This window comes from Sus scrofa, chromosome 15 (assembly GCF_054392235.1).
Source record: "Sus scrofa isolate SSC_HxYL_T2T_F1_AM1 chromosome 15, Sscrofa_HxYL_maternal_Yorkshire_Landrace_v2.0, whole genome shotgun sequence".
In the NCBI taxonomy this organism is placed as follows: Eukaryota; Metazoa; Chordata; class Mammalia; order Artiodactyla; family Suidae; genus Sus; species Sus scrofa.
Genome location: NC_139397.1, coordinates 21,651,466 through 21,667,831, shown reverse-complemented (window position 1 = coordinate 21,667,831; position 16,366 = coordinate 21,651,466). Strand labels below are relative to the sequence as shown.

Genomic DNA, 16,366 nt, shown 5'->3' with positions numbered 1-16,366 from the left:
CAAAAAGTAGTAGTTGATGAATACTCAAGACCCCCTAAATCCCAATGTTTTGTCATCTCAAAAATCAATTCATAAGAACTCACCATGTGGCAGGATGCGGAAGGACAAAACAAAATATTCTTTTGTCCACTGACAGAAAACTAGTTCTAAATATCTGGATTTTGTTCCTCTCCTGATTATACTCAAATCTGTTATTAGCACAAGAACCACCTAAAAGATTAACACAGATGCTTGTCTACAATTTTGTTCTCAAATTTCAATAAACAGCACTTCCTTTCCGCAATGAACTACTTTTTTTGTACTCCTATGTCTTCTCGATTTCGATAAGAACAGATAAAATAAGAATTACTTTCTTATTTTATGTAAGAATTATTTTCTTATTTTATGAATTTTCTTATTCTTATGTAACCTATCGAGCTATATTTATGTATTCTTCTGTATTTTTTTAAAAGGTTTGCTTTAGGGAAAAATAATTAAAATCTACAAATGGATCTATTTATTGTCCCCTCCCCCTATGGACGGTTTCCAGAAGACAACAATGGAATTCCTGATTTGAACAGACTATCAATGTTAAACCCATGTATTTCTTATTAAATATACCTTATTTATAAGGTAAAAGGGCTTTGCTGAACTATTTAAGCACTCTTTAAAAAAAAAAAATGCACACACAATCAAGAGGCTTTCCTAAAGACTATATTTGAAAATAGGAAAGTTTTCCAAATATTAATCATAATATTCCCAAATAAAATCTGCAAGGCAGTTCAATTACAGCACAATAAATGAATGACAGGGCATTTTACTTCAAAATCCCTGAGTTTTAGGATCTGAACATCTATAAGAACCTCCCTTTCATTCCAGATTCAAGAGTTTAAGGCATTCAAATGCTACAACACACCTGTCTCTGTTACAGGCATTGCCTCAGTGAAAAAATAGCTTAAAAACCATGAAATGAAATCAATTCCACATAACGCTATCGAATAACTCTGATCGCTAATCTGACTTGTAAATTAGCTGTGTGTAACTTCCACTGTTCAGCAACCTGCAGATCTTTTTCCTAGCGGAATGGGTGTATGTTAGCTGCACTTCACTCTGACCAAAAACATGCAATAGTAGCAGTGGCACACTGGCAAACTGAATAGTACAGACCTTAAATAAAGATTTCAAGGTAAGTCATAAGGAAATCTTTTTCTGTTTGTGGATGAGCTGTATGAACTATATAAAATGTAATCTGTTTTGTATCCTGGGCTGCTAGAGTTTTTGTTGAATGCTAGATGAAAAAAAATATTGGATATTCACGGAGGAAAAAAATGGGATTCAACTTTGAATCTACCCAACTCATTTCCCTGCACTGCTTTCAAATCCTCTGTAACCAGTATAAATAGATGTATACCAAAGCAGGGACTCTGATCAAATAAAATATTGATTTGGTTCAGAGAATATTCTGATGTTCCAGTTTTCCTTTGATTCAACAGTTCTAGAAAATACACAGGTTTATTTCCAGTTCACATCTGCTCATTAAATCATTTTAAATGATTTTAGTTAACAGATCTGGATATTAATTTATTAATAGCTCTTATTAATTTGTAGTTATAAATTTATTAACTGTTGTATGCACATTAACACTGTACAGTATGATTATCTACTCACTATCCAGTTCAAGATCCTACACAAAAGGATATTTTCCTAAAAAACTCTAGGTACAGTAGCCTTTCTGCAAATAGAAATATAATTTAAATACTCTAGGGAGGAGCAAAATTTCAAAAATCCCCCAAAGAAAAATCACAGTCCTTATATTAAACTTTTTAGGTAAACTATTTTAGGTTAAGCAGATATTTCTCTTTATAGCATTTCCCTTAGTGTCAGAAAGTTCAATACTAAAAGGTGTTAACTATATTAAGTCCCATAAATAGACAGGATCTCTAAAGTTTGATGACCAAAGCCAATTATCATACATCATTATGGGATGGTAATACATTATACATTCCCCAAGTAAAGATCAAATTTACTTCATCCACCCCTACTTCCACCCAAAAAAATCAGTTATTTAATCATGAAGTCCTTGGAATCATAGTAGGGCTTGATGCCATATTGGTGTCACACTCAGCCAGTTATCCAAAGAATATGCCAGCCTTCTTTTTCAACTTCTTTGTCTACTAGTGCATCACTGGACCCAGCAGGCAGTTCACCCAGACAGTCTATTTCAGTAACGGATTTTGGCTCTCTGTGCACAACAGATGAAAATCTTTACGAAGTATCCAGTCTGTCTTTTAGCTGAGAGATCTGAACCTGCTGCAGATGTCACATCTAAATTCTTGAACGGGTTTTTATCATCAGTGTCACCTATAAAACAAGACAGTGTCACCAACAGCATTGTCCTAAGAAACATCTATTTCATTAATGCTAATAAAATTTCTGCATCATAACTAATTGCCATTTATTTGCCTAAAAACAAAAGCAAACTAGAGCCTACGGTCCAAAATTCAGCCCACAGCCTGTTCTTGCATAGCCACAATCTAAAGACAGATTTTATATTTATTAATAGCTGAAAAAAAGTTTCTTTAAAAGACTAACAAGAGTTCCTGCTTTGGAATAGTGGGTTAGGAACCAGTGTTGTCTCTGCAGCAGCTCAGGTCACTGTGGAGGCACAGATTCAATCCCTGGTCCAGCACAGTGGGTTAAAAATCTGGCATTCACTCATCTGTGGCATAGGTTGAGTTGTGGCTTGAATTTGATCCCTGGCCTGGGAACTTCCGTATGTCATGGGTGCAGCCAAAAATAATAAAATAAAATAAAAAGAGTAATATTTTATGACAAGTGAAAATTATATGAAATTCAATTTTCAGTCTCCATAAAGTTTCATTGAAACATAACTGCTCATTCATTTATGTATTTTTCTATGGCTGTTTTCACACTACAATGACAGACTTAAGTAGGTGCAACAGAGACCATGCCACCCATAAAGGTTAAAATATTTACTATCTGGTGCTTTTTTTTTTTTTTTTTTTTTTTTTGCTGCAACTGTGACATTTGGAAGTTCCCGGGCCAGATATCAAACCCGCATTACATTTGCAGCCTGCGCCACAGCTGCAGCAATGTTGGATCCCTAACCCACTGTACCACATAGGAACTTCCTTTAAAAATTGTTTAAAAAAAAAAAGTTTGCTCACCCTTGGCTTAGAGAGTATTTAGTGGTTAGGTTATATGATGCCAAGTGTCTGCTACATGAAGAACGTGGGTGTGACGACCTAGTTGTTCCCCTGCCATACTTTCATCAGTTGGTTTAACAAATATTTCTCAGGCAGGTGTGTCACTTCAGTGTAGACAGCTAACTATAGTCACTTTGCTTTCCACTTTAGCTCAGCCTTGCCTCAATCCAAAGGGTCAACAATGCTCTTGAGAAGGAAGAAAACAAGCTCAACCTCAAGTTAAATTCTAGTTCTCCAAAGCTGGTCTTCTCTGAGTCCCCAAGTTCTTCTGGTTCTGGATTTCTGCTTTATATCCACCATTCTCCATAACAGGCTTCCTGTGGGACACCTCTCTTAAAAGTCTATATTTCCTATTAGAGACCCTAGGGCAGCAGGATGAGTCACAGCACTCCTTGACTGAACTGTGCCAGCTGATTATCAGTTCTATGCCTGCCCTAACAATCACTCTACAACATGAATCTGTTTGGGGTCCCTGTGAATAGCTTGCATGTTCCACCACTCTCCTGGCTTCCACTACTCTTTCTGATCATAAATACCTCTGAAGTTCATCAACTGCCTTTTACATTAAAACCTTTGGCCTATAAATCCATAAGTTCAACCTCTGCAATTGCCTTCTATTTCTTGAGCTCAGTTCATGCAATAACCAAACAGAGGAGCACAACACAACAAAACTCTATAAATGGATTTCCCAACCTAGGACTAACCACTTCTTATTTTTTAGCAACTGCTGTAAAAGGGAATATATCACCCCCAAGCAGCATCCAAAACATCCCTTCTCCTTTTTCCCTCCACCATAACTGCTTCATCTGAGACTGTTGCCCCTTCTACCCACTTAGGTTATCCTAGGTGCCTAGGATACTGCACCTCCAGAACATTGCTTCACAATGTCTCTCTTGCTTCTAGTCAAGCTTTAACATTCATTTCTATTGTAAGCGGGAAAAGGGGGTTTCTTGCCACTGTTGCACTGCAATGGGGTAATATATCTGGCTAGACTTCTAAGAGTATAATTCAGAATATAATTCCCCACAGAAAGCTGTTAATAGTCCACAACAAGGCTATTCCTATACTATTAATGGCACTATAGAACCCATCTGTAATTCATATTATATTGTTGCAAAAATGACTAATTCACAAACTCACTCATAAGTTGTGGATTTTCTAGAAAATAGCTATGAAATGTCAGGAAGACTTTACAGTAGACAGATTAGCGTAGTATAAAGACTTCAGAGAAAATAGCAGTTTATTTTCAGCAAAATGAACTTCACTACAACCCTGAAGTAGCTTGCTATGGTGAACAGGTCTTAAAACTGCATGAATAGCTCACAACCAAAAGAGTGGTATCAATAATGAATACACTGACTGGAATGACCACTGACCACAATCTCAATTCTTCAAGGCAACCATATAAGTAGGTAGCGTCAATCTTAAATAAAAATGAAAATCTTTATAAAAACACCTTTGCCTGCATGGGAAATGACGGAGAACTCCTGTGACATACCCTTACAACCAGGAAAAGAAACTAAAGAGATGTTGTCCATATTCCAAAGAAATAGTCAAAAGATTAAAACTTGAGAACTTTATTCATCTTAAAGAAACAGTTCTCAAACTTCCTAGTATCAGGACTCCTTTGTGTTCTTAAAAATTGAGGACTCTCAAGAGTTTTTGTCAATATGAGTTATAATTATCAATATTAACCACATTAGGAATTAATGAGAAAATTTTAAATATTGATTCACTTTATATTTTCATGACATTTAATACAGTAAATAATTTATGAAAAATTATTTCTTACACAAAAAAGCTTAGTGATAAAAATGATACCGTTCATAACTTTTGCAAATTTCGTTCATGTCTAACTTAACAGAAGACAGCTAGATTCTCTTATCTGCTTCTACACACAGCCCACTGTGATACACTGTTTTGACTGAACTATATTTTTAAAAAATAGCCCCAGACAAATATGTAGTGAGAAAAAAGGAAGTACACATTAATACTAATAACATATTCAGATAACTATGAATGTTCTTCTTTGTTACTACACCAAAACTTGACAAGTAGGAGTTCACAGGTTAGCTGTGATAACAAATCTAAAATCACAGAAGCTTTTGGTATTATTACTTGCTTTTTATTTTTTTGTTGTTGTTTTTTTTGGTTTTTTGGTTTTGTTTGTTTTCACACCTTATATCTTTATTTGGAATCTCATTTGTTCTTGATTTAAATATGTTGTGCCTTTAACAGTCAGTATTTAGGTGGCTAAAATAAATTATCAGTATAATCTGTATGTTACTTGCTTTTATAAGAATCTTTTACCATAATTTTGCAACATTGATCACTTAGAAAATATTGGTTCATTGAGTTATGTAAATATTCTAAACTTTAACATAATTAATTAATTGATACCATAGCAAAAACTCACATTCATTCATATCGCCACTCATCCCATCAGATAAATATTTAAGTACTGGGAAGCTGACAAGAGCACAGCAGTTGATACAAGTTTTCCAAAATTTTAATTTTCACTTGAAAGCTCAAATTTTATCATCAGCAACAAATATTGTCGGTTGTTTTCCCTGAAATGACAGTCTCACTTTGTTCACTTTCAAGAAAATGACTGCCAAATATCTAAGTCTAAATAATCATAGTTTGTCTGGTAGTCATCCTTTCAAGTAAAAATGATGTTTCATGCAAAATATGGTTAGTTCAGCTCACAACTCATAAAATCACATAAGGGTTTTCCTTGAGACAAACAACATATTCTGGATATGCAGCAGAAGTGCCTTTTGAATATTTTCTATTTCATCGCACAGAATATTAAAACAGTGTACTCAAAGATCAAGATTTAATAAAACTAATAATTTTTACTGCCTCATCAAGGACATTCTTAAAATCGGCATTTTGATTTTTCTTTTTTTTTTTTCTTTTTTTTTTTTTAAACTGTGAATGCACAGCAGTGAAGAATACAATGATTACTCATACAGTCTGGTGCCACCGCCATTTAATAACTATTAAGATGCCCACAGTTTTACCCACCATTGCTTTAATATCAGCAAGGCAAATGTAAAACCAGCAGAAAAAGCAAAAAGTTAGTATTACTAACTTTTTAACCTCATGGACCCCCTGAAATAGTCTCACTGATCCCCACAAGCCTGTATACCACAACTTGAGAACTACTGCTGTCTTAAGGAAACACTGCAAGCTACGAATGACATCCCCAAATCCACTGTAAACATCTCCCAACACAAGAAATATATTAAGTATCTGTATGAATTCTTTCACTTTAACTCAAAATTGATCCAATTTGTTCTGAAACTGAACTGCTAATAACAGTAGCAATTAACATTAATTGAGCTCTTTTATGTATTATCTCATTTAATCCTCATAATAACTCTATTATGTCTTTGATATATTCATGCTAAAGATGAGGATGCCTGAGGTGCAGAGAATTATAAAAGCCACTTTTTTCCAAGGTCTCAGTAACAATTATCAGTATTTACAAATTCAGGTTTTAGTAATTATTTTGCATATCTTATCTCTTAAGTCTTAACACCTTTTTATTATCCTTTTTTTCTTTATAATTCTTTCTACATATGAAAACTTTGAATCAAAAAAGTATCCTGCCCAAGGTTACCTAAATGTTTGATCATTTATACACAAATCCAAGTCTGTCTTATTCCAATTAGTACACTCACATTCTGCCTATCACACATATTAATTTATCCTTTGTATATAAACAGATAGATGGTTACAAAAGTCTTAACATAGTTTTAAGGTCAACTGAGTAAGACCTCTATTTGGAATGATTTTTACTAATTTGACTATCTCTGTCATCAAATGGAACAAAACCTATTTCTTTTCAAAATAGTATAAGATCTAGACAAAGTTCATTAATTCACACTATTAAACACTTATCTGCATATGACAAATCAGTACAACTAAGAATACTCTCAAAAAAAAAAAAAACTCAATATACTCAGCTGATATTATCCCTATATTACAGATGAGGAAACTGGAATCCAGAGAAGTAACTAATTTCCCCCAAAGACATACTGTTAATAAAGGGTAGAGTCCAAATCAGTCTGGACTGACCCTAAACCCTAACCTCTTCAATCACACCACCTGCATATATTTAAGAAAGCCTAAGGCAATGGCCTGGGAATTACTCACAAGGTCTGAATACAGAGCTTGCTGATATCACATCCACTTTACTCAAGGCAATCAAGATATGAATCATCTTACATCTCAAAGACCAAGAAATGAAAAGGATGCATGCTGAAAATAAAAAGCCATGGTCTGAGGAAGTTAAGTATCTATAGGTAATGTTGAAGAGAGAAGTAAAATCACATACAGAGGTGTCAGCACATCTCTGCAGCTAGGACAAGCTTGCCTCTGTTTAAAAACAAAACAGGAGTTCCCATTGTGGCTCAGTGGAAACGAATCCAACAAGAGGAACCATGAGGTTGCAAGTTCGATCCCTGGCCTCGCTCAGTGGTTTAAGGATCTGGCATTGCCGTGAGTTATGGTGTAGTCACAGACACGTCTCAGATCTGGCATTGCTGTGGCTGTGGTGTAGGCCAGCAGCTACACCTCCTATTAGACCCCTAGCCTGGGGACCTCCATATTCCTTGGGTGTGGCCCAAAAAAAAAAAGCCTAGAGAAAAACATCACCACTGCTACACAGGCTACCTATATATAGCACAATAATCTTCAGATGCCAGGAGCTTAAGAATGCTGCAAAGCTTAGTAAATGGCAGCAGAAATCATTTTCCTAAAACATTACGAACTCTAATCAATCAGAAAAATTCTCATTTAAGGTTAAGATTTGTAAAGGTCAGAGGTTATTCCCCTATGTCTGTTTCTATTTCAAGGGCTTACATTGCAAAATATTAAATCCCAAGAAAGACAGGAAAAGAATCAAGGTCTATCAAGCTCAATTCACCCTTACAACTTGCTGCAACAGCATGTCAGAAGTATAAACATCTTGAGATTGGATGAAGGAGTGTGGCTTTAACTTCAAACTAATTGTATTCTCAAGGAGTCCCCACACAAATTTGACGTTTTACAGGAAGGTGACAAAATGGAAGGCTGTGGTGTACCACCTAAAAGGGCAGGCAGTACAAGAGAGAGATGAGCAATTACACTTGTCACAGAATACCACATTCTGGATTCCCTCTGTGGCAAGGGGGAAAAAAAAACTACAGCGCAAACTTTACACCCTCCATCGATGATTCCTAGCATGACCAAAAAGAATCAGAACCTCGTAAACTAAGAGAAGCTGACAGATATATAGAAAGAAAGAAAAAAAATTCAAGATTGAGGTCATGTCCCTTGACATGCATCATTTTATACTAAGGATTCCCCCACTTATCTGAATTAATTTTATGTACCTCATTTCATTCACATAATTGAAGTTTTTCTCTTAAAGTTGTAAAGTGTTTACCTCAACATAATTAGTAAACTGTCCACTTAAAAATACCACTACAAAAATTACCACCCCCTCCTCTCTACACATACCCATATACTCCACTATCATTACAAGTATGAGATCTTGGCCTTCATGGAAAATTTAGTTCAAACGTCCTCTTTTAAAAATTAGCACAAGAAATTCTACAAGAAAAGTTATGGTCATTACCTTTTTAATACGGTGTTTGCATTACTTGTTAAAGACATGGTAATTTGGGTATTCAGTACATGACTACTGTTCTGAAACCAAATTAAAGGTTTAGACTACTAAAGAGTTTGATGACTTGCCTCAATACAATAACTGGGATTGTATGGAGAACAAAATCAAAGAGGTCTCTCTTTTTTATGAGCAGGCATTTAAGGGCCTTTTAATGAGAATTTACTCTTTAGTATATAATTACTAATGAACAAAAGTAGGGCCATTAAATTCACTTCTTTATAGTGCCATAAAACTTCTGTTTGTAAAAAATATAAAATAATATATACATATTCATCAAATTCAAGAAAAATAGAAATGTGCAACACCCAACGATACATGGTAAAAATTATATACCTTTTCTTCTTAAATAAATGCCCTGTTAGATGACTAATGATGCTATTTTGTATATGCATATGCTTATAATTAAAAATACACAGGCTCTCCAGTACTAATCATGGCAATGCAAAGTCTGAACTTCTGGTATAAATTCTAAATTTCTACATAAACACTGGTTTCCCCATACTGATAACAGACTTATTATTAGAATGAATTTATATTTAATCAATACTTATTTATCACCTGCTCTGTGCCAGATTCTGCACCAAGTGCTGAGGAACAGCACAAACTGGGTCCCAATGCTCAGGGTACACATGGTATGGAAGGAAAGACAGATCATGAACAAATGTACTATGGGAAAGTATAGCAGATACTGTGTCAAAAGAAAGTTTAAAACTGGGTAGAAAAATCAAACACTTGAAAATAATTAGCTATCACTGAAACTGAATAAAAATAACCCAGGAAGTAACTCAACAAAGAGCAGGGGAGTCAGGAAAGGGATCTAAGTAATGACTGACTGGATGTCCTAACGTCAGATGCAAATGAAAAGCTGACCCTCAAAACAGCCAAAGAGCCCAGCTCTCAGCTGGCCTGTCCTCAGTATCTAAAAAATCAATCCAATGAGTGGGAGTCCAAGAGGCAATATCAAAGTGTCCTGACTCTGCGAGTTCTGCCCCAATAGAAGTAGGACCTTATCCATCCACCATGGACAAGACCAGGTCCCAGCTCCCTAAGGGGAGAGGGGATGGCAAGGACATGGGGACTGGCCAAGCAGGAAAGTTCTTAAAAGGCTTAAGAAAAGGTTCCAGGTCCACATGAGATCTGGAATACACAAGTGAATAACACAACAATATATCAACTCTATGGATTATTTAATGCTAAGGAAGACTGGATTTTTTTTTTTTTTTTTTTTTTTTTTACTTTTTAAAATAAATACTCAAAAAAAATGAAATTTTAAGTTTAAATGACTTAAGAGTGACCTTCAGGTATGGGAGAAAGGGATTAGACATTCTTACTAATTCTTACCAATTGGATTTTATAACAATTCCATCTGCATATTCTAGTTGCTTCACACAAACTTTCCTAAGATGTCTGTCTGTTTTATACTTCAAAACTCTTGATGAATAAAAGTATTTTTATAAATGAGAATCTCAAACTGAGTATGACACCATGCCTTGTGAGTAATGGATGCTCAGGGCACCAGAATAATTTCAGATCCTACCTCCCAAAGGGGATGAGGCTCTTAAAAATCAATTCAAGAATTGGGTGGAGGAGTTCCCATCGTGGCTCAGAGGAAATGAATCTTACTAGTATCTGACTAGAATCCATGAGGATTCAGGTACCTTGGCCTTGCTCAGTGGGTTAAGAATCTGGCATTGCCCTTAAGCTCTGGTATAAGTCTCAGTTGAGGCTCAGATCTGACATTGCTGTAGCTGTGGTGTAGGCCAGCAGCTGCAGTTTCAACTCGATCCCTAGCCTGGGAACTTCCATATGCCAAAAGTGTGGCCCTTAAAAAGACAAAAAGAAAAAAAAAAAAAGATATAAAAAGAATTGGGTAGAAGAGACAGAACAGGGAATGGGTGGACCAGGTAGCTTGGGGCTAACATAAGGACCAGCAGTGATAGATATGAAATTATTTGCTCCCTATAAATTAAGCACCTTCCTACTCTACTATACGATTGTTTTCAGTAATAGCATCAGTCAAAAAAAAAAAAAAAAAAGTATGTTATCCAAAGATGTTAGCCCTGTGAAGACCATTATTTATATAACTCAACATTCTCAAACAGGAATCACACTATGGAAATGGCCCTCTATTTACCCAAATGTTATTTGCCAGACCCATTTAAAGGGAGGAGTGATAGTACTTTCCAAAAGAAATGCTTGAAATTTTCCCCAGGATTTTTCTTTTTAACAAACAAAACACACTATAATAATCTATTGAAGAGAAGTTAAGCCCTAAGAGTAAAAGAAAATACAGTGGAGGTTGTTTTGTTTGTTTTTTGGTTTGAGTTTTGTTTTGTTTTGTTTTCAGTATCACCACCATGAAGCACAACATATAAGCCAAAAACTTTAAAATATCATTTCAGGAGAGTTTACCAAGGTAGTCTAAACTCTAGAAGTCATGTTGCTTCCAGAGGTCTACATACTGAAAAATAAACCTTTATAAAGTGAAACTAGGCTTTAAAATGTGGCCTATAGTAACGATAAGGTCATTCAATTCATGGTTGTCAAACTCTGCTCCAGTGGAAAATTCATATTATTTTAGCTCAACTGAGGTGTCCCACAAAAAAAAAATTGAAATAATGATGTCATTTCCCAATTTCACAGTAACTTATCTTAAAAAACAAAATTCTCAATGTTAAGCTCTTCTTTCAATTTTTCTAAAATATTTGCTACCTGCTACCTCTTTCAATACTGGAATTCAGCCTGAGTATTTGAATCAACACAAAAATGGAAATGAGTTATTTCAAGTTTATAGTATCATGATTCGGAATTCCCATCATGGTGCAGCAGAAATGAATCCGACTAGAAACCATGAGGTTGCAGGTTTGATCTCTGGCCTCGCTCAGTGGGCTAAGGATCCCACGGTTCCATGACCTGTGATGTAGGTTGCAGACATGGCTTGGATCTGGAGTGGCTGTGGCTGTGGCTGTGGCGTAGGAGGGCGGCAACATCTCCAATTAGACCCATAGCCAGGGAACCTCCATATGCCGCGGGGGCGTCCCTAAAAAGAAAAAAAAAAAAAAAAAAAGGAAAGAAATCAAGTTTATATCATGATTCATGACTTCCAGGCACTCTGCTACCTTATTTAATTTGATTAAGCCCAATAAGACCACAAGCATTTACAGAGCACCCACTATACTTGATATGAGGCATACACAAATGAATAAGAAACAGTCCATCCTAGACTGGGAGTTTTGGATTAGCAGATACAAACTATTACATTTAGAATGGATAAACAACAAGGTCCTACTGTATAGCACAGAGAAGGATATTCAATTTCCTGGGACATAGCATGATGGAAAAGAATATTCACACACACACACATTCATATATATCTGCTGCAAAGGAAGTGGCATAACATTGTAAATCAAATGTACTTTAATTTAAAAAAAAAAAAAAGAAAGAAAAGAAGAAGAAGCAGTCCACCTTACATGAACCCCTGCACCAAGGAAAAGGCACACAAGCGAAAAAGTATCTACTAAATGCCTGCAACACTGGGGAGGGAGATGCAAAAAATTCACCCCAACCCAGAAAGGACTTCAGAAGTTCTGCATTTAAAGACCACTACGAAAAGAGATGCTGAGGATGCCAGAATTTGATGACTACCTGTCTATAGGACCTCTCTTCCTAGTTACTATCAAGGTTTATACACCATAACTCTAAGACTCTTGAAATGGGCATTCCTGGGTTGACATGGACTGTCTGAATCAAGAATATGCATAAACATTCTTGAAGTGAAAATAGTCACTAAATACAAACTGTATTGTCTCAATTGACAGAATGTAAACATTCCCTGAATAGAATTTGTATCAATTGTATCTAATGAGTCCAAATCACAAACTAAGGCATGTACTCAAAATACTGGAGAAAATATTAAAAGTTAGTAATTACTTGGCTTTTTTTTAAAGACATCTAAATCAAAACAAATTTTGGTACAAAAATATCCATTGGGGAGATCTGAATTATCAACCCAAGTGTTTAGTTAAGTCAACTAGTTCTATTCAGTTCATGATAAATCTCTTCAAGAAACTTGGATTAATTTCTCTCTGCAAAATAATGGGGCTGACTTAAAGCGCTGAAGTTCCATACAAATAGAAAATCCTGTATTTCTGCAGTCCATAAGATTAAAACGTCAACAGTTTCAAAGCAAGAGTAAAGATGCCTTAACTTCTCAAACTGATGTTATAAAATTCAGTTTTCTACCTTATCTCAGTATCATGGTTCAAATTTACCTATCCAAATTTTCAAGTTCGTCAGAGAAAGTTTCATGATTCAAAGGGTATTCCTCCCACTCTCCAATACTAAAACTGTTTCTTTAAACACAAGATCCTAAGGAAAATATATAATGAAATGCAGTGTGAGCTGATGAGACCCTATTCCACAGCAAACCTGGAAAGCACTAATTAAAATTCAATATTGCACTTGGTATGTGGGTTCCTACGTGAAAACTCCTGCCATGCTTTAGCTTAAGGTTAAACAGGTTAATAGAATCCAATAAAATGGCTCTATTGAATTATACTGGATTTATTTTCAGCAGCCCCTTTACCTAACCATTCTGCTGAGCTTTAAAGTCAACTTCAGGGATAGCGCCTCGTAACCAAGGCGAGCGACGGCACACGGGGGCTGCTTTCTGCAACCCACCTTGTGTGGAAAATCACCGTCCACGCACGTTTTCCATTTCGAACCGTGAGACAGGTGGAGGAAACAGTGTAGAGCCTTCTCTTTGAACCTTCCATCACACTGCCTCCAGGCGCTAACTTAAGAATTATCTCAAAGATAATCTAATGCCGCCGTACAGTTCTCAGAAGACTCTAAAAGTTGACTCTGCCAGGGAGAAGAGACCAAGGGGGGTGGGGTGGGGGACCTCCCTCGAGACTACAGTTAAATTAATTCCGTACGGCAACTTCGCGGTTGAGTACATGGATGGATTTACAGGACATATTCAGAGAACCTTTCCACCCGAACAGATTGCCTGGATCCCGATCGAAATAAGTATATGCTGGATCCTCAAAGGAGAGACAGGAGGGGGGACGGGTGCGCAGAGTGAGGTCGTTAGTCTCCGCCGACAGAGTGAGGGGCTGGTGAGGTCAGGAAAGTGTGGGCGACAATGGGACACAGCGCAAAGGGTCCTTCAAGAAGGCCTGACGGCGCCCGGCGCGAGCGACCACCGGCCGGGCAGTCCCGTCGCTGGCGAAGAGGTCCCTCGACTCCTTCGGCCAAGCCCGGGAACCCGGCCCCGCTCCCGGCGAGAACGCGCCGCACCCCCTCCCAGCCGCCCTCCCCGGCCACGCGACGAGACCGCGGCGGCGCGCCGGGCTGGGGGAAGCCGGCCCGAATGACGAGGAGAACCCAAGAAAACCTAGTCAGAAAATGGCCAGCGTGTAGGAGGCCTGAGACCCAGCGGCCCCGGCGCCTGGCGGAGGGCGCGGGGCGGACCTCTGCTCCGCGAGCGCAGCGCCTGCGCCCGGGAAGCGCACCGCCCGCGCGGCCCTCAGCTCCGCCCCCCCGGATCCCCGCGCCGCCGCCGCCGCCGCCGCCGCAGCAGCCCCTCTGGGAACTCCGAGCCGCGCGGCCCCGCGAGGCGGGCGCCGAGGAGGGAGGGGAGGGGCAGCGCTCCCCGCCTCCCCGCCGGCCCGCGCGGCTCCCCAGCCCGAAGCCTACTCACCTCCTCCTCCTCCTCCTCCTAGTCTCTCCCTCCTGGCCACCGGCGCGGCCCAGCCGGCGACGCGCTGACGCCGTACCCCTCCCCCGCGGCCGCCGCCGCCGCCGCCGCCGCCCCGCCCGGCCCCCGGCTGCAAAGGCCGCAGGGCGCGTCAGGCGCAGGCCACACCCCTCGGCCCTCCCACGCACTCAAGACTCCGCCCCCTACGCTGCCCGGACGCAGTAGGTCCCTAACTCTGCGGCTGCTCCCGCCCTGGGGGGCCGCTCCACCTCCCTTCTCCGACACCTCGCTTCTGCATACCTTCCCCTGCCCGCGGGCCTCGCTTCACTTCTCACCTCCCCTCGCAACCTTTCCCTTCTCTCATCAGCACCCACTTCTGCCCCTTAAGCCTTTTGTGCTCGGTCCTCAAACCCATAGTCTGGTTGTAAACTCACTTTGGCGCCTTCTGTTTCCATCTGGAAGGTTTTCGCTGTTCTAAGTCAGCCTCGGCTTCCTCCTGTAGTTTCCTGGAGATCCCTTCTCTCCCCTGCGCCCCCCACCCCCGCCCCGTCCCCGTTCCCCGTTCCCCTCCCTGGCCTGTTGGAGCCTCTGGGTCCGCGCTTGTCCCTGGCTTCATCCCTGCCACCCCTACCTGCGGTGCAGCTCGCACCTCTTCGGCTCTTGCTTAGTCATCGCGTCCTGTTTCCCTCTCTCTGGTCCCCTCTGAGCCCTCGCTCCTTCCTTTACTTACATTTTGAGCGTACTTTCTGTTCTCAGTAGTCCAAACATTTCAGATGCAATTTGGGAGTTCAACTATTGCATGCTCCCTGTCCCACTTACCTGAAGAGAATCACTCCAGTAGTTTAAAAATCACAAAGCTGAGAGATAGCACTGGTGACCGTCTTTGACTTGCGTTGTTCCCTTTACCTTACTTTATGAGTTAATGTAATAATTGGCACAATTTCTCTTGGGGCTTACAGTTTACAAATTTTGTCTGTTTTTTCCCTGCAATCTAACCTCACGGTAGCTTTTTTATTTATAAAAATTCTAATTCAGTAGAAAGAGCACCAGGATCTTTTAGGTCTTCCATTTTCTTACCTGTGAAAGGAGGAATTTGTTTCTTCCACATTTAAATTTCTATAATTCCAAATCAAAGGATTTTATATTCGGAAGGAGCTTGTGGGTTAAATGAGTCAGAAGAAGGCAAAATATACAATATAACTAGAAGTCTGGTAACTCCATTTTTAAAATTGCAGTTTGGAAGAGTTGGGCTGTGATGTGGAAATGAGTTAAGAGACATACCAAAATAAGGGAAACTGATTAGGCCTTTAGAGTTATACCCACAGGTTGCTTTACCTTATGTGAGTAAATGCTGTTATCCTTAAATTGAAGAGTTAAAACTATCTTCCATTCTACACAAAATCCAGGTACTAGGTAGACCTTCAAATTTTAAAAGGATTGTTTACTTGAACAACAACATTACTAGCATTTGAAAACCTAATAAACCATCTGTCCATCCACTTTAACACAAATTGGGAAACAGAAAAGTATAAACGGTAAAAGCTGAAAGTAAGGGTTCCTAACAACACATGAAACTAGTAAATCCTATCACACAGAACAAATATAAGAACTTCAAAGGCTATGGCTGCCATTTCACTGCTATGGAAATAGTTATACAATTTTATAATTAATTTATCTAGTCTTTAATATCATCTGGAGTCTAATCTTTTCATTTTACAGTTAGAGAATTGAAACCTACTTAAAGGACAACTAAGGAAAAGTAGAATCTGGATTGGTTTA

At 38.7% G+C, this 16,366-nt stretch overlaps 2 protein-coding genes across 9 annotated transcripts in view; both read right to left on the bottom strand.

The window, feature by feature from the left end:
• Positions 1–14,659, bottom strand: part of GTDC1 (glycosyltransferase like domain containing 1) — a 427,341-nt gene extending 412,682 nt beyond the window's left edge. For all 8 annotated transcript variants that reach the window (XM_084998904.1, XM_084998899.1, XM_084998910.1 and 5 more), the window contains exon 1: positions 14,591–14,659. The gene's annotated coding sequence lies outside the window, so the exon portion shown is untranslated. The remainder of the gene's footprint in view (positions 1–14,590) is intronic.
• Positions 678–15,203, bottom strand: LOC146395748 (uncharacterized). The gene is made up of 4 exons (XM_085001324.1): positions 15,022–15,203; positions 14,635–14,717; positions 13,567–14,582; positions 678–2,340 (listed from the first exon to the last, which is right to left on the bottom strand). The coding sequence occupies exons 1-3, from the start codon at positions 15,201–15,203 to the stop codon at positions 13,978–13,980; spliced, it is 870 nt and encodes a 289-aa protein (XP_084857450.1). The 3' UTR covers positions 678–2,340; positions 13,567–13,977.
• Positions 15,204–16,366: the final 1,163 nt, after the last annotated feature.